General features: G+C 33.9%; 1 protein-coding gene and 1 pseudogene across 4 annotated transcripts in view; one reads left to right on the top strand and one right to left on the bottom strand.

Moving 5' to 3' along the window:
- Positions 1-21,751, bottom strand: part of LOC145293758 (forkhead box protein P1-like) — a 971,902-nt gene that overhangs the window by 655,957 nt on the left and 294,194 nt on the right. For all 4 annotated transcript variants that reach the window (XM_080140253.1, XM_080140252.1, XM_080140255.1 and 1 more), the window contains exon 2: positions 5,838-6,005. In XM_080140253.1, the coding sequence (XP_079996379.1) occupies positions 5,838-6,005 (168 nt within the window). The remainder of the gene's footprint in view (positions 1-5,837; positions 6,006-21,751) is intronic.
- Positions 5,189-5,307, top strand: LOC145294287 (5S ribosomal RNA; annotated as a pseudogene).

The raw sequence follows: 21,751 nt of genomic DNA, 5'->3' as shown, positions 1-21,751 counted from the left end.
TTTAAAAATATTGAGTTTAAAAATTGAAAAATATTGAGTTCGGAAAATTCATTACTGTTTTAAAAAAAAATAAAAATATTTTTATTACTTTTAAAACAACTGTAATAGTTTATTTTGGAAGTATAATCCATAAAGAAAATAAATAACCCACTTTTAACAGAGAAATTACGAGATTTTTATATTGTATTCGCAGTTTCGTGTTAGGGGTGTCAAAAATTCCTACAAAAATTCTGATACTGCTAGCCATGCTCTTTGTATAAACAAATTGAGCTTACGTATTTGGACAATGTCAAAATATTGTTAATTCACTGCCTGCACAGCAGCAGCCGAATAACGCAATGGTTAGAACTCCGACTATCATTTGGGCGGTTGGGTTTCGATCCTGTCTTGAGGTAGTTGCTTGTCTAGCCACACTGATGAGCTTTGAAACAGCGAAACAGTACCGTATGTGGAGGACTATATATATATATATATATATATATATATACTTCAGAATAATGAAATGCAATAAATCTACTGGTATGCAAATCCATTGATTATCGGTTTTACAAAATATTATTAGATGTAATACTTTATATATGACAATCGCAGCTAAATAAAATTGCTCAATATACCAGATAGACAAATGAGCCAAAATTTATGTATTTAAATTTTATAATTTGAAACGGTTAAATTTCAAATCTAGAATTTTTTATTATATGCAAAACAAAGAATACATTTCAATAAGCATATTTCCTTAACCCATGAGTTTTCGATGTTTATCCATCTCCTCAGAGGAAAATATTAGCAAATATTATAAGTGTTTTGCACCTTATTTGCTAAAGGTAATAAACGTAGAAAAGTTAAAAGTTTTTAGAGTTTTTAAATCATTTTAGCTAAAGAAAATAAGGGAAATTTGATTTTGATGCACAATACAAAAGGATATGGAATTTCAGATCCAAAATGTATGCTATTCTGAAATGAAAGTTCTTGGTGTCAGGGAGGTAAAAGATTATATATATATATATATATATATATATATATATATATATATATATATATATATATAATATAAAGCTGAACATCTGTGTATGTGTGGTCACGAATAGGCTCCTATATAGTTGACTATTTTAAAAAATTGATTACATATAATGATAGAAGATGTATCGAGGATCAGGAATGGGTACGTTTGATCTGGCAGAACGGTGGTTCATAAAAAAATTTTTTTTCAAACCGGTTCGTGAATTAAAAAAAAAAAAATTTAACAACCTACTTAAAAATACAAACCAATTAACTTTTCTTCCATAAAAGTAACTTTTATTGATTATGGTAACATTTATTTCTTGTATATTTATATTATTATATATATAACATTTTCTCTTTGTAATGAGACATCATTTTGTTGGTTACTCTTGACTACGAATGGAAACAAAGTTGATATGAAAAAAATATATTTTCGCGAAAATTATATTTACTTTCATTATATTTTGCTTAGGGTAACATTTTTGAGTATCAAAACCTATCTCTTTACAACCCCCTCCTTTTCATAACCTATCATATTTTCATCAATCACAGTCCATTTTCTGTAGGCTGTTTTTGAAGCCAGTCAACGACGGGTACTTCTGCTAGTATATATATATATATATATATATATATAATCTTTTTACCTTGGTGGGTGTCCAAGATGGCTGACATGTAGCAACGTGGGGATGGAAATTCTTTTTCCCCCAAACACCAGGTTTATCATGTACAAAATCAATCTTTTGTTGGTAACATCAATTTGAAACAACATCTGACGAGTTGGCGAGGACAGGACATTTTTATGGACATATAAAATCATAAAATTGCCATCCCATTAACGAAACGGCTGTAATGAAGAAATCTAGGATGAAATAAACAAAAGTTACAAAAAAGAAAAAATGTAAATCTTTGAATTTCAACAAAGTTTTGCACTATATATATATATATATATATATATATATATATATATATATATATATATATATACACACTAGTTGGCAGCTCGGCATTACCCGGTCAGAAAATATGCTTAAGCATGATATTTTAATTTATGCAGATTGCATATGTATTATTATAGAATAAATTATCTATTTATTTTATATACTAGCCTAGGTGTCCGGCGTTGTCCGGATGTTTGAAAGTGTGTGTTGAGAAAAAAAAAAAAAAATTTATATGTGGTAGAGGGCAGGCAGACTTGAACCTGGACCATAAAGGAGGGGGAAAAAAAATGAAAAAAAAAGTGATGTCTTTGCTATTGCACCGATCATCAAATCACAAGTGACGTAGGTTTAAATTAAGGCTAGACAATCGAAAAGGGGATGACGTTCGAAAATATCGGTGAAAAAGCGACCCCTCCCTGTAGAAAAGTGACCAGTTGAGGTTGAAGCAATTAATGTTTTTGGCCAATCTTTCAATATTTGTCGTCCGAAGGGTCGAGCTTCAAAATAATACCAATCTCGTAAAAATCCGTCGCCTCTGTGGAAAGTTTAAGGCAAACATACAAACATACATACATGCATGCATATGTTTAAACAGACAGGGGGGATTTATATTATAGATTATGAGGATTAATTTGCTTGGTGGACTAATTTGAAAAAAAAAATTTTAATAAATAGAATAAAAATGATGTTTTTTTTTTCATAGGATTCACCACTTATCCAGGCCTGGAGGCCACTCGAGGATAAGGGTTAATGGATATACATTCGTCAATGGTATTATAGCATAGTAATCGTAAGTAGTGGAAATTTTGTAAATTGGACGGTTCATCAAGAATTTGTTTACATTGGGCTTGAAGCCAATCAAATTGTTGCCAGCTGGAAAGCAGGCAATCGGAAGAGAGTTCCATAGGTGTGTAGTTCTAAGAAAGAAGCTTTGTTCATGGAATCTACATTTAGATAAAGTGTGGGAAATTACTGATAGTGGTTTTAGCTAGACGAGTGTTTTTCGTGAAAGTTTGGCAAGGGGGGGGACCATAGATTGAAGCTCAGACGAACACTTACCATGATAATAACGATAAAGCAGAGACAGGCTCGCAATGTCTTCTGTGGGAAAGAGGTTGCAGGGAAGAGAAAAGGGCACCCCCCCACTAGGCTACAAAGTCTATTTTGAACTCTGTCAAGACAGAATAAGCTGCTTCTAGCATCTCCTGCTTAGATGTGGCAACAGTACTCCATCATAGGCTGTACCTGGCTTTTATATAGGTAGAGAATTACATCAGGAGTGAGTTATTTACTGGAGCAGTAGAAGGATCTTACCATTTTTCAGCGACCTTGGCAACAGATTTGATGTATGTGTTCTATTTCATATCAGGAATAAAGGTCAAGCCCAGAAGCTTGTCAAAACATGGAGCCTCCCCAAGACGAGAACCATTCATTTCAATTGATGTCAGTTCATCAAATTCTGTCTATTTCTTTACAATATCACATCAACTCATATTTGGGCTCGACGATGAATGCCCTGGAAAAGTCACTTCTGATTAATGTTTAGTTTAAAAATATGCAAACAAAGAAATGATTTGCAGTGATTTTATGTCGTTCTGAACCTCCACTTGCCACTTGTATTTAATAATGCCGACTCAGGAAAAGTGTGGTTGGAGATTGTGCAACTCTTGCCACAAAATATCCTGCACAGGCACCCTTACAATGTATATACATAGTCTGTCAAGACTGAAGGAAGATATATAGTAAGTTAGAAAAATATATATGGCAATTAAGCTGCACAGAATATTCCGCATTTCATCCACACTAGGATTCGTCAGGCTGATTTGATGCGTAAAACTAAGTATTTACTTCAAAGGCTGACGAATCCTAGTGTGGATGAAATGTGGAATATTCTGTGTAGCTTAATTGCCATATATATTTTTCTAACTTACTACCTAGCTCTACCTATCTATTGAGCACTGTTGGAGTAAATACTTAGTTTACGCATAAAATTATACTTTTATATATTGATTTATGTGATTAAATGAAGTAATCATATATATATTGTTGCTGTTTTCGTTCCTATCCCGTTCGCATAGTAGTATTAGTATTTCTACAAAAAAAAAAAAAAAAGTTTTCTTTTCTTTCTTTCAAACATGCATCCTTGAAAAAGTTGTCTGACGAAAGTGTTTCAGGTTTTATTATATTTCGTGATTCTTTTAATCGACTTATTTATTTTAACCAATTGTATATTTATGATATATCATTTGTACCGTTTCCCCCCCCCTTTTTAGTTTATTCGTATTTTGGTCGATTTAACATCTGAATACGCTCCATAGATAGATATAGATATAATATTTAAAATGCAATTTCTACAACTATAACTTTATGGATATATGAAAAAAAACAAAATATTAGAAATCTCCAAGATACAAGTTTATACTGCAGATGAAATTTAGCTGAATAGTTAAGACTTAAAGTCGAAAAGACCTCATATATTAGAACTCAGTAGATTATAAAATTTATTACATATCATATAATGATATCCAACAAATTCAACAGCAACAATATTTACCTATATCGTTGATGCTTAATTTATTTAGCATTATATATATATATATATATATATATATATATATATATATATATGTGTACATACATATATGCACACATATATATACATACATACATATATGTGTGATCGTTTATGTATATTCATGTTTATTTAATTTATTTATTTTCTATTGTTTTTGTTAGTTTTAAAATTATTTTGTATCGCTATCCTAGAGTAAATTTTATCTTGTGAACACAGTTGTTTGCTATTTCTCTTCTACAGTTTAATAGATGTTGGGGCTCTTTAAAGTACAGGATAGCAAATTTTTCATGAAGGCAAAATCTACATGGGTCGTCTAGGTCCCTACACGTGGTAGCTTGTCTTATTATTTTCAATTCGACTACCAGCGAATGTCCGCTTTCTTTGAGTTCCCAGTATTTATTCGCTAGCGTTGTTTTCATACAGTGTTTTTTTATTGTTGAATGTACTTTTGTGGTCATAGTATTGGGTTTTGAAATCTAAGGAAGTCATACCTACGTTATTCGGGTTTTCTTTCGCAAATATTGTGGTCTGGTAAACTACGTAGTTATGTAGCATATAGGTAAATACTTTTATGTTTGGAAGTGCACTGGCCTACAAAAAAAAAAAATGCCTGAGCAACCTGATCAGCATTCCTAATAGCAGATCAGCGATTAGCAATAAACTAACCTCTTATTTGTACAGCATAATTCACATTGAAACACCAGTTCCTATTAGATCACTGAAGTTAAGCAATATTGAGCCAGGTAAGTACTAAAATGGGTGACCATTTAGGAATTCCAAGTGCTGTATGTTCTCTCCACTGATCTTGGTATTGTTTCCAGTTGTCTAGCACTTCTCCCTGTCACTGGACTCAAACAGTGTTGATTCAGGAAAGGTGTGGTTTGGGCTTGCGCAACCCTTGCCTCACAATTACACGTGTGGCTACCCTTATACGCGATATCGCTTGTCTCTTGAGACTGAATGGAGGCATCTCAACCATTTTTAAAAAATAGGTGAAGCCTGAGAAAGTGGACCTCCTAGGACTGAACAGAACGATGCCTCATCATGATATTAACAAAAGCACTGTGGGACTGAGTGTTGAGGATGTATCTGGATACCAGCATTTTTTTCTTTGACTTTTTTTTTTGGTGGGGGGGGGTAGGGCAGTCTTAGTTGAGAGGATGGACGCTGGTTAGCGAGGAAGTGGGAGGGAATGGAGGGTGGTCTCCGACAAAAGTATGGGAGCCTGTTGATAATACAGAGTGGAGGGAGAAAGCGAGGGGAAAAAGAATCGGACGATAAAGAAGAAAAAAAAAATGGGATGTGAAAATAATCCGACAAACCTGAGATGTATCTCCATTCTCGATGCCGTGCGTGCCGACGACGGGGATCGATCCCGGATGGATGAGGGAGCGAACGTCTCCGTTACATGCTCGCAAATGTTGATCCTTGCTTGTTGATAAGTTAATGGCCGTCTCTTGCTGGCCGTCTGATTTCATTATCCCATCATCCTGGAAAATGGAGAAACAAAAAAACGGAAGAATGAAACAAAAGGTTTTGTTATCATTTTAGAATAATTAACGGAACAGCATGATGAACTTACCTATTAATAAATGCTACTACTAATACTAATGCTACTATTACTACTACTAAATGCTACTACTATTACTGCTGCTACTACTACTACTAATAATAAATGCTATTACTACTACTAAATGCTACTACTATTACTAATAATAATAAATGCTACTACTGCTACTACTACTACTACTAATAATAATAATAAATGCTATTACTACTACTAAATGCTACTACTATTACTACTAATAAGAAATGTTATTACTACTAATAATAATACGGCATAATTAATAATAATACAGTATAATACTACATAATCACGTTGACACATTTGTTCTCGTCAGATAACCAAAGTTAAGCAACGTTGAGCCTGGTCATTACTAAAATGAGTGACCAATTTTGGAATACCAGGCGATGTATGTAGGAGAACATCGGCACCGTACTGCAAGAACTGCAAAAACCTAACGTCGTCATCGCCTCTAATAGGGGTGTGCATGCGACTGGGGACTGTTTGCGAATTTCATACTCCCATGGAACTTCCTCCTTTGGAGGAAGCCAGTTAAACCCACCCAGGGTCAACTTTTTTTTCTAATGCTTTGAACGCCAAAGATGGAAATTGTGAATATTATTTCCAATTCCATGGACGGCATTTTTGAGAGGTCACCCCACATGAAGCTTCACCAAGAGGAAACACGAAAGTATGTATCTATATGCTATGTAATCTAAAATTTTTAGGGTAACACACTGTCGGCGCCCTTCTTTTTTTTTATTTTTGCTTTTAACGTACTAGTGTATACTCACTTAGGCAGTATTAGTACAGTATTTGGATATGTCAATTCCCATCTTTAGTAGAAGGTATTATTCTTACAAGCGACCGCGCAAGCAGAGTTTGACCTGTTGGGTGACAGGGCCAAGGAAGGAAAAGAAGAAAAACAAACGTATTTTGCAGGTGGTTCTTTATATGCAGGGTAGAACGATAAAAGTGTTGCCGTATAGCAAAGAACATTACAGCTATATTTGAAAACTTTTATTGAAAAAATCAATTCAAGTAACTTGATTATGCAGTAGAGCTGACATCTATTCAATGTAGCTGCCTTTAGCCTCAATCACTCTCTTGTTACAGGTCCGGAACAGGGAGTATACCTTTTCCACAAGCGCTGGTGGGAGCTCGGTGAATACTTGGCGGATGGATGCAATCAGGCTAGCTTTGATGTTGTAGGAAGTCATGGTGGTGATGTTCTCTACATATGACCAAACAAAGTAGTTCAGCGGGTTCAGGTTGGGGGAGGAGGACTGGTGAGAAAGGGGTACAGATCATAGCATTCCTCTTGAAGCCAAGTCTTGGTCTCTTTGGACTTGTGGGCAGGCACTCAGTCCTGCTGGCACACTCATTTAGGGGCACTTGTCTTGACTCTCTCCACTTTCCGATTTTGTGTCATATCTTTCTGCGATGGGAAGAAATAATTATCGCTTTATAGCTTGTATGAAGAAAAATATATTTGTGAAATTTCCTCAACAGACATATTATACTTAATATTTGAAAAAGAGAGCAAGTAACTATGATCAATGTGTTATTATTTTTATGTCTACATTTTATGGTAACACTTTGGACAACAAAGATTAACATATAGAGACATTGTAGGATTTGATATAATTTGTCGATTTCCCGGGTTTTAATACCTACTAAACACTATCCTCGAGTTTTGTCAGAACAACCTGCCATGAGGATACTTTTTCCCATAGAAGTAAACCCTGACCAAATATTCAAAATCACATAGTATTCGCTGCCCAAATAAGATCTCCTCACTATGGCTAACCCACATTAGCTTTTACGAGGAATGGTGCACCTTCTCCAAGTGATGTTACCTCAAGTAATAGCACAAAACCGTATACTCCACCAGACTAAATAAATTCTAGTCCTGGAATCCAGTAAGACCAAGATACCAAAATGAAAGATATTCTACAACGTATGAAAATGATTAATTGGGGAGAGGAAAATTATGTTCTCAATTTCTTTACGAACTCCGTGTTTGCGAGAAAAAGAACTTTAATGGAACATTCGAATATCTATGTATCTCATAGTGGTTTCTGAGAACTTCAATTGAAGTAAAATAAAACAATATATATATAATAGTAAGTTATAAAATATATATGGCAATTAAGCTACACAGAATATTCCGCGTTTCATCCACGCTAGGATTCGTCAGGCATATGCCTAGCGTGGATGAAACGCGGAATATTCTGTGTCGCTTGATCGCCATATATATTTTATAACTTACTACCTAGCTCTATCTATGTATTGAGCACTGTTGAAGTAAATACTTAAAGTTAACACATAAAATTATACTTTCCTATATTAATTTATGTGATTAAATGAACTAGTCATATATATATATATATATATATATATATATATATATATATATATAGAGAGAGAGAGAGAGAGAGAGAGAGAGAGATAGATAGATAGATAGATACTAGCCTAGGTGCCAGGCGTTACTCCGGTGTTTGGAGGTGTGTGTTGGCCAAAAAAAAAAAAAAAAAAAAAGAAAGTGGTAGTTTTAACAGACAGATGAGATTTATATTATAAATGTAAAATTTAATGAAAAACACAATCTTTTTTTTTTTTTTTTACTGAAAATCGAGAGCCTACATTTGATAGTATTGCATTTTTGAATTCAATAAATATTTGATTAATAGCAAATTAAAACTAATAATTCCATTTATAATTATCAGTTATGTCGACATGAGAAATACACATTTTGTTTTATAATGGTTTAAAAAATTGAATTAATGATTGCAAAATTTAATAAGCTACACATAATGTTTTTCTTTTTCTTTGTTTTCCCCCCCCCCCACTGAAAACCTCAATATGCGAAAGTCCACACTCTTTAAAGCTGTAATCCTTCATTTTCATCTCATTTATCCTATAATTCTCATTTATATTTTAAACCACGTATTGAATCTCAATTCAAAACTTGAATGCCTACTGGAGAGAACTTGAATGCCTATTGGACACTGCTCTCGAGTTTCTAAGGTCTTTCCGTACATAGGTTTGTAATGTCAACCTGGTTAGAGGATACTTTTTCCTACCAGTAAACCCTTACTAAATATTTAAAATCGCATCAGTATAGATAACCCACGAGGATTGGTGCACTTTCTTCAAGTGATGTTATTTCAAGTAACAACACGAAACTGGGTACTCAACCAGACTAGATGAATTATTGTCCTGGAATCAAGTAAGACAAAGAGACCACAAGAAAGTTATACTATAACATATTCAAATGGTCGATTGGGAAGAGGAAAACTCATAATCCTTCTGCAACCCGACCATATTTAGTACACATGAAACCCAGTATATGCGTCACTTGTCCACCAAAGTTCCACCATGAATACGCAATAGTCTTTTGTATTGTCTTTAAAACAACAGTGAGCGAAACGTTGAGTTTGTAGGTCTTCCACATTTTCGTTTTTTATTTACACACACACACACACACACACACACACACGCACGCACACATATATATCTCAAGAGAACTTGAATGCTTATTAGACACTATCTTAGAGTGCATAAAGTCTCCCCGTAAATTGTTTTGTCAGGACAACCTGGCATAAGGATACTTTTCTCTACAAGTAAACCCTGACTAAATATTCAAAATCACATCGCGGCCCAAGAAAGATCTCGATATAGCTAGCCAACACTGGATTTTACAAGGAATGGTGCACCTTCTCTAAGTGACTGCACGAAACTGGGTACTCAACCAGACTAGATGAATTATTCTCCTGGAATCCAGTGAGACGAAGAGACCACAAGAAAGATATACTATTACATATTCAAATGGTCAATTGGGGAAAGGAAAATTATTCTCTCAACTTCTTTATTAATTGAGTTTTAAGAAGTGAAATACAACTTAATTCGAATATTCGAATATCTACGTATCTCATGTAGAGATCAAGTGTTAACCAGAGGAAGTGGATCCCTTGATTTCTGAGGACTTTGAAGTAAAATGAAACAAAAACATCTATTAATTAGCTGTGTTTATCTCTACAATTATATAAACGCAACTTTGTCTCTCTGTGTGTTTTCGTTCCATATAAACTCCGAAACCGCTGAACAGATTTTCTTTAAAATTTGCAGAAATTTAGTGTATAAGTCTGGGAGTGATCTTAGTTAAGTTTCGTCTCAAAAAGAAGGTGACCCTTTGATTTGAGAACTCGAAAGTAAAATGAATCAAAAACAAAAGAATGTTCCGAATATAAACGCGATTTTTATGAAATTTACTTTTGTTTAATAAATATTTGTATTGACTACTTGCTAATTAAAACGTTATTGACAATAATTATTTTCTAGGTAGCAAATTAAATAAACCAATTAATTAGTTGAAATGAACAATATGCATAGCTTATTAAATTTTGCAATTATTAATCTCATTCTTTTTAATAACATCATGAAACAACTTTTTGTAGTTCTCATGTCGACATAACTTTGCTGATCAATCATCGAATTATTAGTTTTATTTACTATCGATCAAATATTTATTAAATTAAAAAATGCAATAGCATAAAATGTAATAAGAATCGTATTAAAAATAAAAAGAATTACGAAAATAAATCCACTAGAATGCATTTCTTTTTCTCCGTGAAAATACAGTCATCTTAATCTTTAGTTAATACAGGGTGAAACGATAAAATTGTTGCACTAGAAAAAAACACCACATGATTCCATTTCCGTTTGATGAAAACTGGTTTTCTTTTTTTGTTGCAGGCCATCTATTAGGTTGGTGCAAAAATAATGTCGTTTTTATGCTCTATATATAAAAACGACATTATTTTTGCACCAACATAATAGTTGGTCAGTTGTATATAAATCTCAAGAGCGATAGTAGCCTTCTATCATATCTGAAAGTGACACAATGTTCAATGAGCGAGATCAGAGATGCGCCACTGTACAACTCATGCTCTCTATCGATCCAAGTTATGACATTAGGGTCATTGCCAGCACCCTCAAAATGCAAATCCGTACTGTTCACTGAAGTTTCCGGCCACGGTTATGGTCTTTGGTGTGGCTTCAAGTGACAGTTACATCATGCCGCATCACATCTTCGAAGTCGGCTTGAAAGTCAACACCAAAGTGTACCTGGATGTGTTGCTGACTTGCAAAAATGGCGACGCAAGAAAACCGACCCTCCTTGTGGAAAACTACCAAGTTGGAGAGTGAAGGAATGAATGTGTTGGGCCAATTTTTCGATATTTGCCGTCTGAGACGTCGAGCTTCAAAATGATACTGATCTTGTGAAAATCCGTCGCCTCTGTCGAAAGTTTTAGACAGACCTACATACATACATACATACATACATACATACATACATTTAAACAGACAGGTGAGATTTATATTATAGATTATATAAAAGGAACTTTGTGTGTGTAAGCATCGACAATCGAAATTTTTTTTTTTTGCTAGCACAGTGTGACATGGGTACATGATATATTGTGTGAAATATTAACTTATAGGAGGTACATGTATATATAATTTTTTTTTATGAACCGATCATTATCAACTTTTTAAATATATATTCTCGGCAACCCGGTGAGTGACACAAGCACAGTATTACTATTATTATTATTATTATTATTATTATTATTATTATTATTATCATCATCATTATTATTAATTTTTGTAAAATTGACTCTCCATCAAATTTCGCATTTTATTCAAGACTACATTTTTTAAAAGGCGTCTGGCAGTGTTCTTGGATAGGTTATGTATCGGAACACCTTCAATAAGTATCGATAGTCGAAAAAAATTCAACGAAAAAAAGAATAGTCGATTTTTACTAATGATAACGCCTTATATAACCTCACATCATGAGTGCCTTTGAGATGTTCTATTACCACACCGAAAATCGACATAGATACAACAGTAGGTTTTTTGATATGACAGGGACACATTCAAAATGAATGTTTCTGTTTAAAGTGCAATTGCACCATGATACATGACTTTTTCATTTTAAACTTTAATCCAAATCATTATCACCGCACAAGCAGTAAAGTCAAGCATATAAAATCAACAGTAGGTTCTTTGATATGATAACTGAAGCATGATACTTGACTTTTGATTGGTTGTTTGGTTGTTTTGTTTTATGGCATATCAACCCTTTTCGGGTTATTTAATGCCGCATCCAAAGATTTTTAAGAAAAAATTTTAATAGAACATATTTGTTCTTTTCAAGTTGGTTTCTATTTAACCCATAGTTGGGACCCTAACAGGTACTACCACTCCGGGTCAGAGTGAACCTGGGAGCAATGGCAATTAAAGGATGGCTCCACACTCCCCAAAGCCTGCAAGCTGAGGCCTCACCACTGGATAAAGTTTAAGGTCATATCCAAGACCTTTACTTTTGAGCTTTAAACTTTAAGCCATTATATGCAAAAAAAATAATTTGATAAAATCAATAGTAGGCTCTTTACAGTGCAATGTAGACTATAATGTACTAAAGTCTAAGTCACTGCAAGGAGGCATGTGAAACTTCTTCCTAGTGTACCGCGATGGGTCCCAAACTAGAGCAGACAATCAATGAACTTGACTGAAAAATAAGCGATTTCACAGATTTCGATGACAATAAAAATATGGGAGTGCGAAACACTCGGTGATCATCATTTAAACCCGGGTAATGTCGGATTTCATAGTTTATATATATATATATATATATATATATATATATATAAAGCGAACGTGTCTGTGTGTGTACATTTCCCTACGGAATAACTCTGTCAATTTTCAGTCTACAGACTCGAAATTTGATATACAGGGTACTGAGATTTGGGAAAATCGATGTGATCGGTTTTCAGCCAGAGATTTGGCTGTTAAAGGGTCAAAGTTCAACGATTTGACTTTTGAGAACTCTACCAAACTCCTCCGACAATTTGGGGTATAAACACTTGAAATTTTAGATATAGGTTCCTTGGACATGGATCTAACTTAAGAATTTGATTTTAACCCCAAACAATAAATGTTAAGGGGTTATAATAGGGACCAAAGTTTAAAAAATTGATCGCTTTTTTTTTTTTTTTTTGCTCACCATACACCTCCAAACATCCTGGTAACGCCGGGCTGAAATGCTAGTATATATATATATATATATATATATATATATATATATATATATATTACTAATGTTCTAAATTATAAAGATAACCCATTTTTCATATAAACAAATCAAGATTTGCTGGCCAAAGAATGTTTTTTTCATGAAATGGTCCCTGGGATGTTCCAGACGGGTTTAATGAAACTCCAAAAGTTTTGTATTGTTTGTCCAGACTTAGAATATGGGGAATACTGAAGCAGATATCTTCCTGCTGGAGACAAATATTGATTGAGAATCCAATGCAAACGAGGACCGAGGAAATCAAAGACCTCGACGGGGTTTCAAAATGATTGATGGCAAGCCGCACGGGCCACTCACACCCTGTCCCCGCCCGACATCCTGCACCGCCCCTTATCCTTTTGAACGTTTTCTGGGTGGAGTTGCTTTAATTAAGGATGCCTTAATCAGAAACATATCTCTAAAAAGAAAAGTCACTGTGTGTGTGTGTGTGTGAGAGAGAGAGAGAGAGAGAGAGAGAGAGAGAGAGAGAGAGAGAGAGAGAGAGAGAGAGTTCCAAACGGCTGAGCCTATTTTTAGGCAAATTTCACAAAAACGTTATTTATATGTCTGGCAGTGTTCTTAGATATGTTTTGTACAAAATGCATCCGATAAATATTGAAAATCGAAAAAAATCCGATCTTAAAAATAGTCTTTTCTCTCTTATAGAGAAAAAAAAGGATTTTTACAGAGGAATATTTACGTTACAACGGTGTAGCCTAAAATATTCCCATGTAAAAAAATTCTTCTTTTTATCTATAAGAGAAGAAAGACTGTTTTTCAGATCGTTAAGTCTGAATATCAGCTGACGTGTTATTGTAAACAAACAGAGACGGAATTTGATGAACGACATTATCATTATTATTTCTTTTTATTTTCTTTTTATATGAAAGGCTTGACAATATTGTTGTGTCACATTTGACCGGAATCAAATATCACTTATTTAAATACTAATAAAATTGACAACTTTTATTTGTGCTGAGATAACGTCCATAATTACACGTAGAATTATTTATTGAAATTGAAAATGCAATAATTTTGTTTGAATTAAATAAAGCGATTAAACAAAATTCCGGCATCATAAAGAGTTACTCTCTTTCACCCCACTCCCTCTGCTCGTTGACATTACATAGTCAATTTCTCCCTCTCTGATTCCGTCACGTAATTAGAACTTAATCTTTTCCTCTATCTGTTTGCTTGCCAATTTGACACTTAGATTCTAATGGGTTTTAATTAGAATAAGGTTTCTAGATATATGGTTTAGTATCATTATAGCTTGATTTTGAATTCAAAATCATAAAAGTGGTGTAAAACTGTTCTGAGGGCATTAATATTACTGGCATGGGTATTCTTCAAGTATATCTATCTATCTATCTATCTATCTATATATATATATATATATATATATATATATATATATATATATATATATACACTAGCAAAAGTACCCGTCGTTGACTGGGTTCAAAAACAGCCTACAGAAAATGGACTCTGATTTATGAAAGTATGATAGGTTATGAAAAGGAAGGGTTGTAAATTTGGGTTGAATTTGAGGGTATCAAAACCAAAGCAAAATATCATGAAAGGAAAAATAAAATAGATAAACCCCATAATTTATTATACCATACGTGTTCACACTGAAACACTTATCAAAATATTTTGTCGATGTATATTAAAAAACCTTGTTAAACTTTGTGACATATTTCCATTCTATGGAGGTCAGACACGAACGAACACCCCCATAATTTTATTATACCATATTTCTTCAAACTGAAACATAATTACCAAAGTATACTTACGCAGATAGATATGAAAAGTCTTTATTAAAGTGTGTGCCTATTTCCATTCTATGGAAGCCAGGCGCGAACGTAGACCCCACAATTTCATTATACCATCCCTATTTAAGTTAAAACATATTTATCAAAGTATTCTTATGTACAACTATACCAAAAACACTTGTTAACGTTTTTTTTTTAAATTTTTAAACTTTTTATTTCCATACTTTATCGACCAGGCGCGTACGCAGACCCCATAATTTTAATGAACCACCGTTCTACCAGATGAAGCATACTCGCTCCTGTGTCTCGCTACATCTTCTATCATTGTATGTAATCAGTTTTTTAAAATAGTCAACCATATAGGAGCCTATTCGTGACCAGACACACACACATATTGACATTCAGCTTTATATATATATATATATATATATATATATATATATATATATATATATATATATATATACCATAAACTTAAAGACTTAAATTCATGATTAAAAACGTTTAAAATAGAGTCAATTGTGTGAAGAGAAGAAAAAATGGAGGGGAGTCAGCTGACCGGTTTCGCCCTCACTTTCTCCAAGCTGTATCGGTTTTTTTTTGGGGGGGGAGCGGATGAGTGGAAATTGAAAATATGTACAAATAAAATCCCGTTCCGTTACGTTATGCATGGGGAAAAAAAGGAAAAAATATAAAGGGAAAGCGATTGAAATAAAGCAACGTTTCATTAGTCGAAGATCCTAGAGTTGATTTTATTTTAAACGATTTTAATAATGAATTTAAGTCTTCCCTTCCTGATTGCGATATATAAATTTTGTACCCCTCAAAGAATCATGGAATATATATATATATATATATATATATATATATATATATATATATATAGGATGTCAGAATGCGATGAAAAGAAATTAAATAAAGTGCTCAATCGCGAATGTGAGAGTTATATATACCAAAGACGAACCAGCAGTTTCATTGTATTGGAGCAACCTTCCGTGGCTGATAAAAACCAACGCAACCCATCAGCGTCTGATGGAAGGAGGAAAAACATTTTACAACAGGCACATTAGAACAAAGACACCACCCTTTAACCAGTGTTCATTATTCTGTTTTGTTTTTCCTCCTTCCATCAGACGCTGGTGAGTTGTGTTGGTTTTTATCAGCCACAGAAGGCTGTTCCGATACAATGAAACGGCTAGTTCGTCTTTGGAATATGTAGGCATAGTTTTTAAATAAATATTTGTGTGTGTGTGTATATATATATATATATATATATATATATATATATATATATATATAATAGAAAAATCTTATTGAAAATTAATTCAAATTTTCAACAAAACATTAAAAACTTGTAAAAAAAAAAAGTAAACAGAATTTTTAATTATCCAACGTGGCGTACAGATAAATTGTAAAGACCTTATTCTGTGGAGTTTCGAAAAATGCAATTCTTCTCATCAAAGGAAAGGGGTTTGTAAAATAAATAAATCTTGCAGGTTAATGCATTAAAAGAACCTACAAATATGAATTGAATCACATTTGTATGAATAAGTTTAGAACAGCGAAAATTTATAAAGCTTCATAATGATCATGAAAGCAGAAACAAGAAAAAAAAAATAGAAGCATTAAAGCATACGGTAAAAATCCATTGAAAAAGAAGATAAATCCATGAAGTACAAGATAAATCCAAATAAGTCCATTGATAATCCATAAGAACGGGAGACAAAATTTCAAATGTCCAGGGTAAATTAATGCTTCCAAAAAATCCAGCAGATCACGGAGAAGTAAAATTCAAGTTTTTTTTGTTTTTTTTTTAAATATATTTATTCTATATAATATGTTTGATTTTCATGTAATAGATAGAGTATTGCTATTATTGTAAATTGAAAAATGTCATATCTATATATCTATAAAAGTGAACGTGTCTGTCTGTCTGTCTCTGTGTGTGTCTGTGTAAATTTACCTACTCAATAACTCTGTCAATGTTTAGTCTACAGACGTGAAATTTGATATACAGGGTACTGAGAGTTAGGAAAATCTTTGTAATCCATTTTCAGCTAGAAATTTGGCTGTTAAGAGGTCAAAGTTCAACGAGTTGACCTTTGAGAACTCTACCAAACTCCTCCGCCAATTTTGGGTACAAACACTTGAAATCTTAGATATAGGTTCCTTGGACATGGATCTAACTTAATAACTTGATTTGAGCCCAAAACAATAAATGTTAAAGGGTTATAATAGGGGTCAAGTTTTAAAAAATTGACCGCTTTTTTTTTTGCTCAACATACACCTCAAAACACCCGGGTAACGCCGGGCTAAAAAAAATTGACCGCTTTTTTTTTTTTACCCGGGCAACGCCGGGCTAAAATGCTAGTAATTGATAAAATAAGCATATCTTATTGTTAACATTTTATTAGCAATACAGGTTTTGTTCATTAAATGTGACTTAGTGATTGATTTTGCAGGAATCTATCTATAATATAAAAACGAAAATGTGTGTTAGTGTGTGCACAATTTTTGTATGTCCGGCAAAGGCTTTTGGAGGGGAGGCTCTCGGGGGGGGGGTCACTAGTTCTTAAAACTTTTGATATGCTCCCGCGATTATAATATCTCCGATTTACGAAAGGAGGTTGCGTCTATCTTTTATTTGAGCGACTTTCACACGCTATTTTCACAAAATTTCTTACTCTCTGCATGTTTCTTTGGCTTTTTCGTATAAAAGTGAAACTGATTAAAAAAAAAAATAAAATAAAATAGAGTCGCTGGCCTCGATGGTCAGCAGGTGCCGAAAGTTTTGATCACTGTGGGGAGTACTTCTTCATATCAGAAAATTGTTATTCATTAACACACTGCCAGAGCTCCCCACTCTTGGGGGAGCTGATTTCCCTCACGATGGCAGAAAGAACTGGCTTCCAGCCAAACGTAAGTGCCTGATTTAATTTCTTCTCCTGCGTTACCGCTTTCACTTTCTGCATGTCAACTTTTGATTTGTTAAATTAGAATGCTTTTCACTTCCTGTTCCGTCGTGGCCGAGCGGTAACCTGTCAGGTTTTTTTTTCATTTTCACCTTCGCGTCAAGGTTTCGGGTTCGAGCCTACCTGCCTACTATAACTTTTTTTTTCTCTCAGCACACACCCGGGCAACACCGGACACCCATACTAGTCTATTATATAAAAGGCTAAATGGGTGCACGCGTTCATGTATATCTGCAAAAGGCTTTTTCGTCAGTCTTCTCATGTCGGTTACATTTATGCAGAACTGTCCTTATACTTCCTAGATTGTAATATCTCCGATTTGCAAACGGACATTGTCTCTATCTTTATTTTGATTGAGTTTTAAAAAATTCACTCGTCTTGAGTGTTCGTCTTTCTCGTATAAATAAAGCGAAACTGGTCGAAGCAAAGGCATCCGCCTGGCCTTCTGAGCCAGGACGTTTTGAAGTCAATTAGTTTTGATCAGTGTGGGGGAAACCCTTCATATCAAACAATTGCTATTTATCTGGACACTGCCAGAGTTCCTCCAACATCGTGGGGAAACAAATACAGCAGAAAGCTCAACTGGCCTACAGCCAGATTTAAGTGTGTGATTCTTAACTTAATTACCAACTCATTCATTTCGCTATCTGCTATGGCATAATGATTAGCAAGAAAGAGCTTTTTTTTATATATAGCTTTTTATTTCGTCTCCTCCACCCGGCCAAAACTTAATTACCAATTCTTTTTTTTTTTCAACTTTTTTCCTCCTGGGCCCTACGGGGTTTTAACACCTACAAACACCCGGGCAACGCCAGGCACCTTCGCTAGTCCATAAATATAAAAGAAACGAAAATATACTACAAAGAAAATAAGAAAATTCAGTTTTACAAAAACGACAAATTAAGAGAAGTACAAAAAAGTGCTACATCATTTACTGAACTGATGCTTCTGTTTTTTTTGTTTTTCAATAACTTTTAATAATCTTTTATCCACAACTAATGTTACGTTTGCTATCATAGCAACTGAGGAGTTACAGCTAATCTTACTGTTTAACTATCCACCATTGGAATAAACATCTCTTTTAAGGTTATTTTACAGGTTCTCAGTTGGATTTAAGCCACAGCTATTAGATGGCCAGTTTATGTATGAATCGCTTACAAATCCATTTTCTTGTAATCATGTTTTGGTAAACTTTAAAGACTGGCTTGGTGTATTGTCTTGCATAAATGGCAAAGGTTTACGTTTGGTTAAAAATTGAAAGTGATTTTGCTCTAGGAAATCATTATAACTTTTACACTTTATTTCTATTCTGTTCTCGACTTTTAATGAACACACAAGCTCATTGCTAACAATACCAGCCCAACTCATGATCCCTTTAGCAACTTATTGCTGTTTAAGAAACTGTCTTGAATTATGTTGTTTACTAAGCCAACCTCAGGCTCATCAAGGGTGAACCTGGATTTGTTTGTGAACAAGATTTTCTTGAAATCAGTTTTCATTTCCTAACCAACTGAACTCCAATTTCTTTAATCTATTGGCTAATGTGCATTTCTTAATTTGATTCGTTTTTATATCAACAAACTTTCTCAATGGTTTGCACCTTATTTAGTAAGTGATTTTGAACCAGGCCGCCACTTTAAAAGGCCACACAAGCTCACTACTAACAACACTAGCCCAAATAATGATCCCACCTTGTTACTGGCTAACAAATTGACTTGAATTATGTTGCTTACTAACCTGGATTTGTTTGAAAAATATTTTTCTTGAAATCAGTTTTCATTTCCTAGTAAACCGAACTCCATTTTCTTTTGTTTCTTGGTTAATATGGATTTCTTAATTTGATTCGTTTTTATATCAACAAACTTTCTCAATGGTTTGCACCTTATTTAGTAAGTGATTTTGAACCAGGCCGCCACTTTAAAATGACACACAAGCTCACTACAAATCCATTTTCTTGCAATCCAATTTAGTGAACTTCCAACACTGGCTTGGTACACTGTCTTGTATAAATGGCAGTGAAAAGTTGGTTACCTAACCATTCAAAGAGATTTTGCTCCAGGAAATCAGTATAACTTTTAGAGTTTATTCCTATTCTATCCTCGACTTTTAAGAGGACACAAAAGATCACTGCTAACAATACCAGCCCAAATCATAATCCCATTAGCACCTCATTCTGTTTAAGAAAATGTCTTGAATTATAGATTCATTTTTTGCGAACAGTTATCCTTATCTTCATAGTTGTTGTTTCATCATGTTTCGGCTAACTCATCCTCTGACCTTCTCCAGGTGGTTAACCACGAGGGCATAGGGATGCTGAGTCTTGTAACTGTATCCTCAGTAATTACTGCCTTCCATAGTTGTTGTCTCACTACGTTTTGGCCAAATAATCCTGTAGCCTGCTTTGGGTAGAATTGAAACTGCTATTTTTAGACAATCCTCACCTGGAACCGTAGAGGCTCATGGGCCACTTGAATTATATTGCTTACGAACCCAACTTCAGGTTCATTATGCGTGAAACTGGATTTGTTTGTGAAGAAGATTTTTCTTGAAATCAGTTTTCATTTCCTAGCCAACTAAACTCCATTTTCTTCTGCTTCTGGGTTAATATGGATTTCTTAATTTGATTCGTTTTCATGCCAACAAACTTTCTCAATGATTTACACCTTCTTTATTAAGTGATTTTGAATCAGGCCTCCACTTTAAAATGACATGCAAGTTCATTATTAACAATACCAACCCAAATAATGATCCCACCCCACTTTGTTGCTGGCTAACAAATTGCCTGGAATTATGTTGCTTATAAACGCAACCATCTAACCATCAACATCAAAACAAGGCAACGCTATCAATCAAAATAATAATAATAATAATAATAATAATAATAATAAAACAACATTTAAAGCAAGAAAGAAGTCATTGTATGCATATGAAATTTGACCAAAAAAATAATTAAATACCTATAGACACTAGTGTTTCATCCTTTCGGGAATCGTCAGTGCACTGTATCACGATTAACACTAGTCGATAGATTCGAACCCAGTGACAAAAGCCACCTCTAACTTGATTAGCAAGAACCGTATCCATTCAGCTACCGGTAACCGCATGAAATAACATTGAAATTTAAACATTTTATTTTAAAATGTTTTTTACATCAGCCAGAGTAATCTAATCACCATATAATGATCTATGCAAGAAACAGTACCGTATGTGGATGACTAATAAGCCCCCCTCTTTGGGTTGAGCAGTTTGTAAATATATTTTCACCCGACGCGTATTTAAGCGAATAAGCGAAGCCCACTGTTTGTTTGTAAACAAACTGACAGTTTGAGCACTGTGCGACGGGCAAATGCTAATTTAATAGGCATTTGAGGAGAAATATTTACGGGCACTGATTCTTGGTCTAGTGGTTAGAGCTGCCGACCGTCAACACAATCGTTGTAGGTCCGATCCACGGCTGGGAAAAGGTGTATGCCTAGCCGCACTGATGAGTTGTGATACAACGAAACAGTACTGTATGTGGATATATATATATATATATATATATATATATATATATATATATATTAGTAATCAGACGATTCCAATATTTTTCCAGATTCCGATATAATTACTAATTTTGTACTAAATTCCCGATTCCAATACAATTACTAATTCTAATTCTTTATAAATCCTAAAATATTTAATTATAAAGTTGTTATATTTTTTTCCCCAATTACCGTTAAAGTACATGTTAAATGTGCAGATATTTTTTATGACATAGAACTACACTTGTGGGGGATAATCTATA

This window comes from Euprymna scolopes, chromosome 15 (assembly GCF_053919585.1).
Source record: "Euprymna scolopes isolate OS-2025 chromosome 15, ASM5391958v1, whole genome shotgun sequence".
Classification (NCBI taxonomy): Eukaryota; Metazoa; Mollusca; class Cephalopoda; order Sepiida; family Sepiolidae; genus Euprymna; species Euprymna scolopes.
Note: the sequence above shows the minus strand (reverse complement) of the source record. Positions and strands in the feature narration are given on the sequence as shown.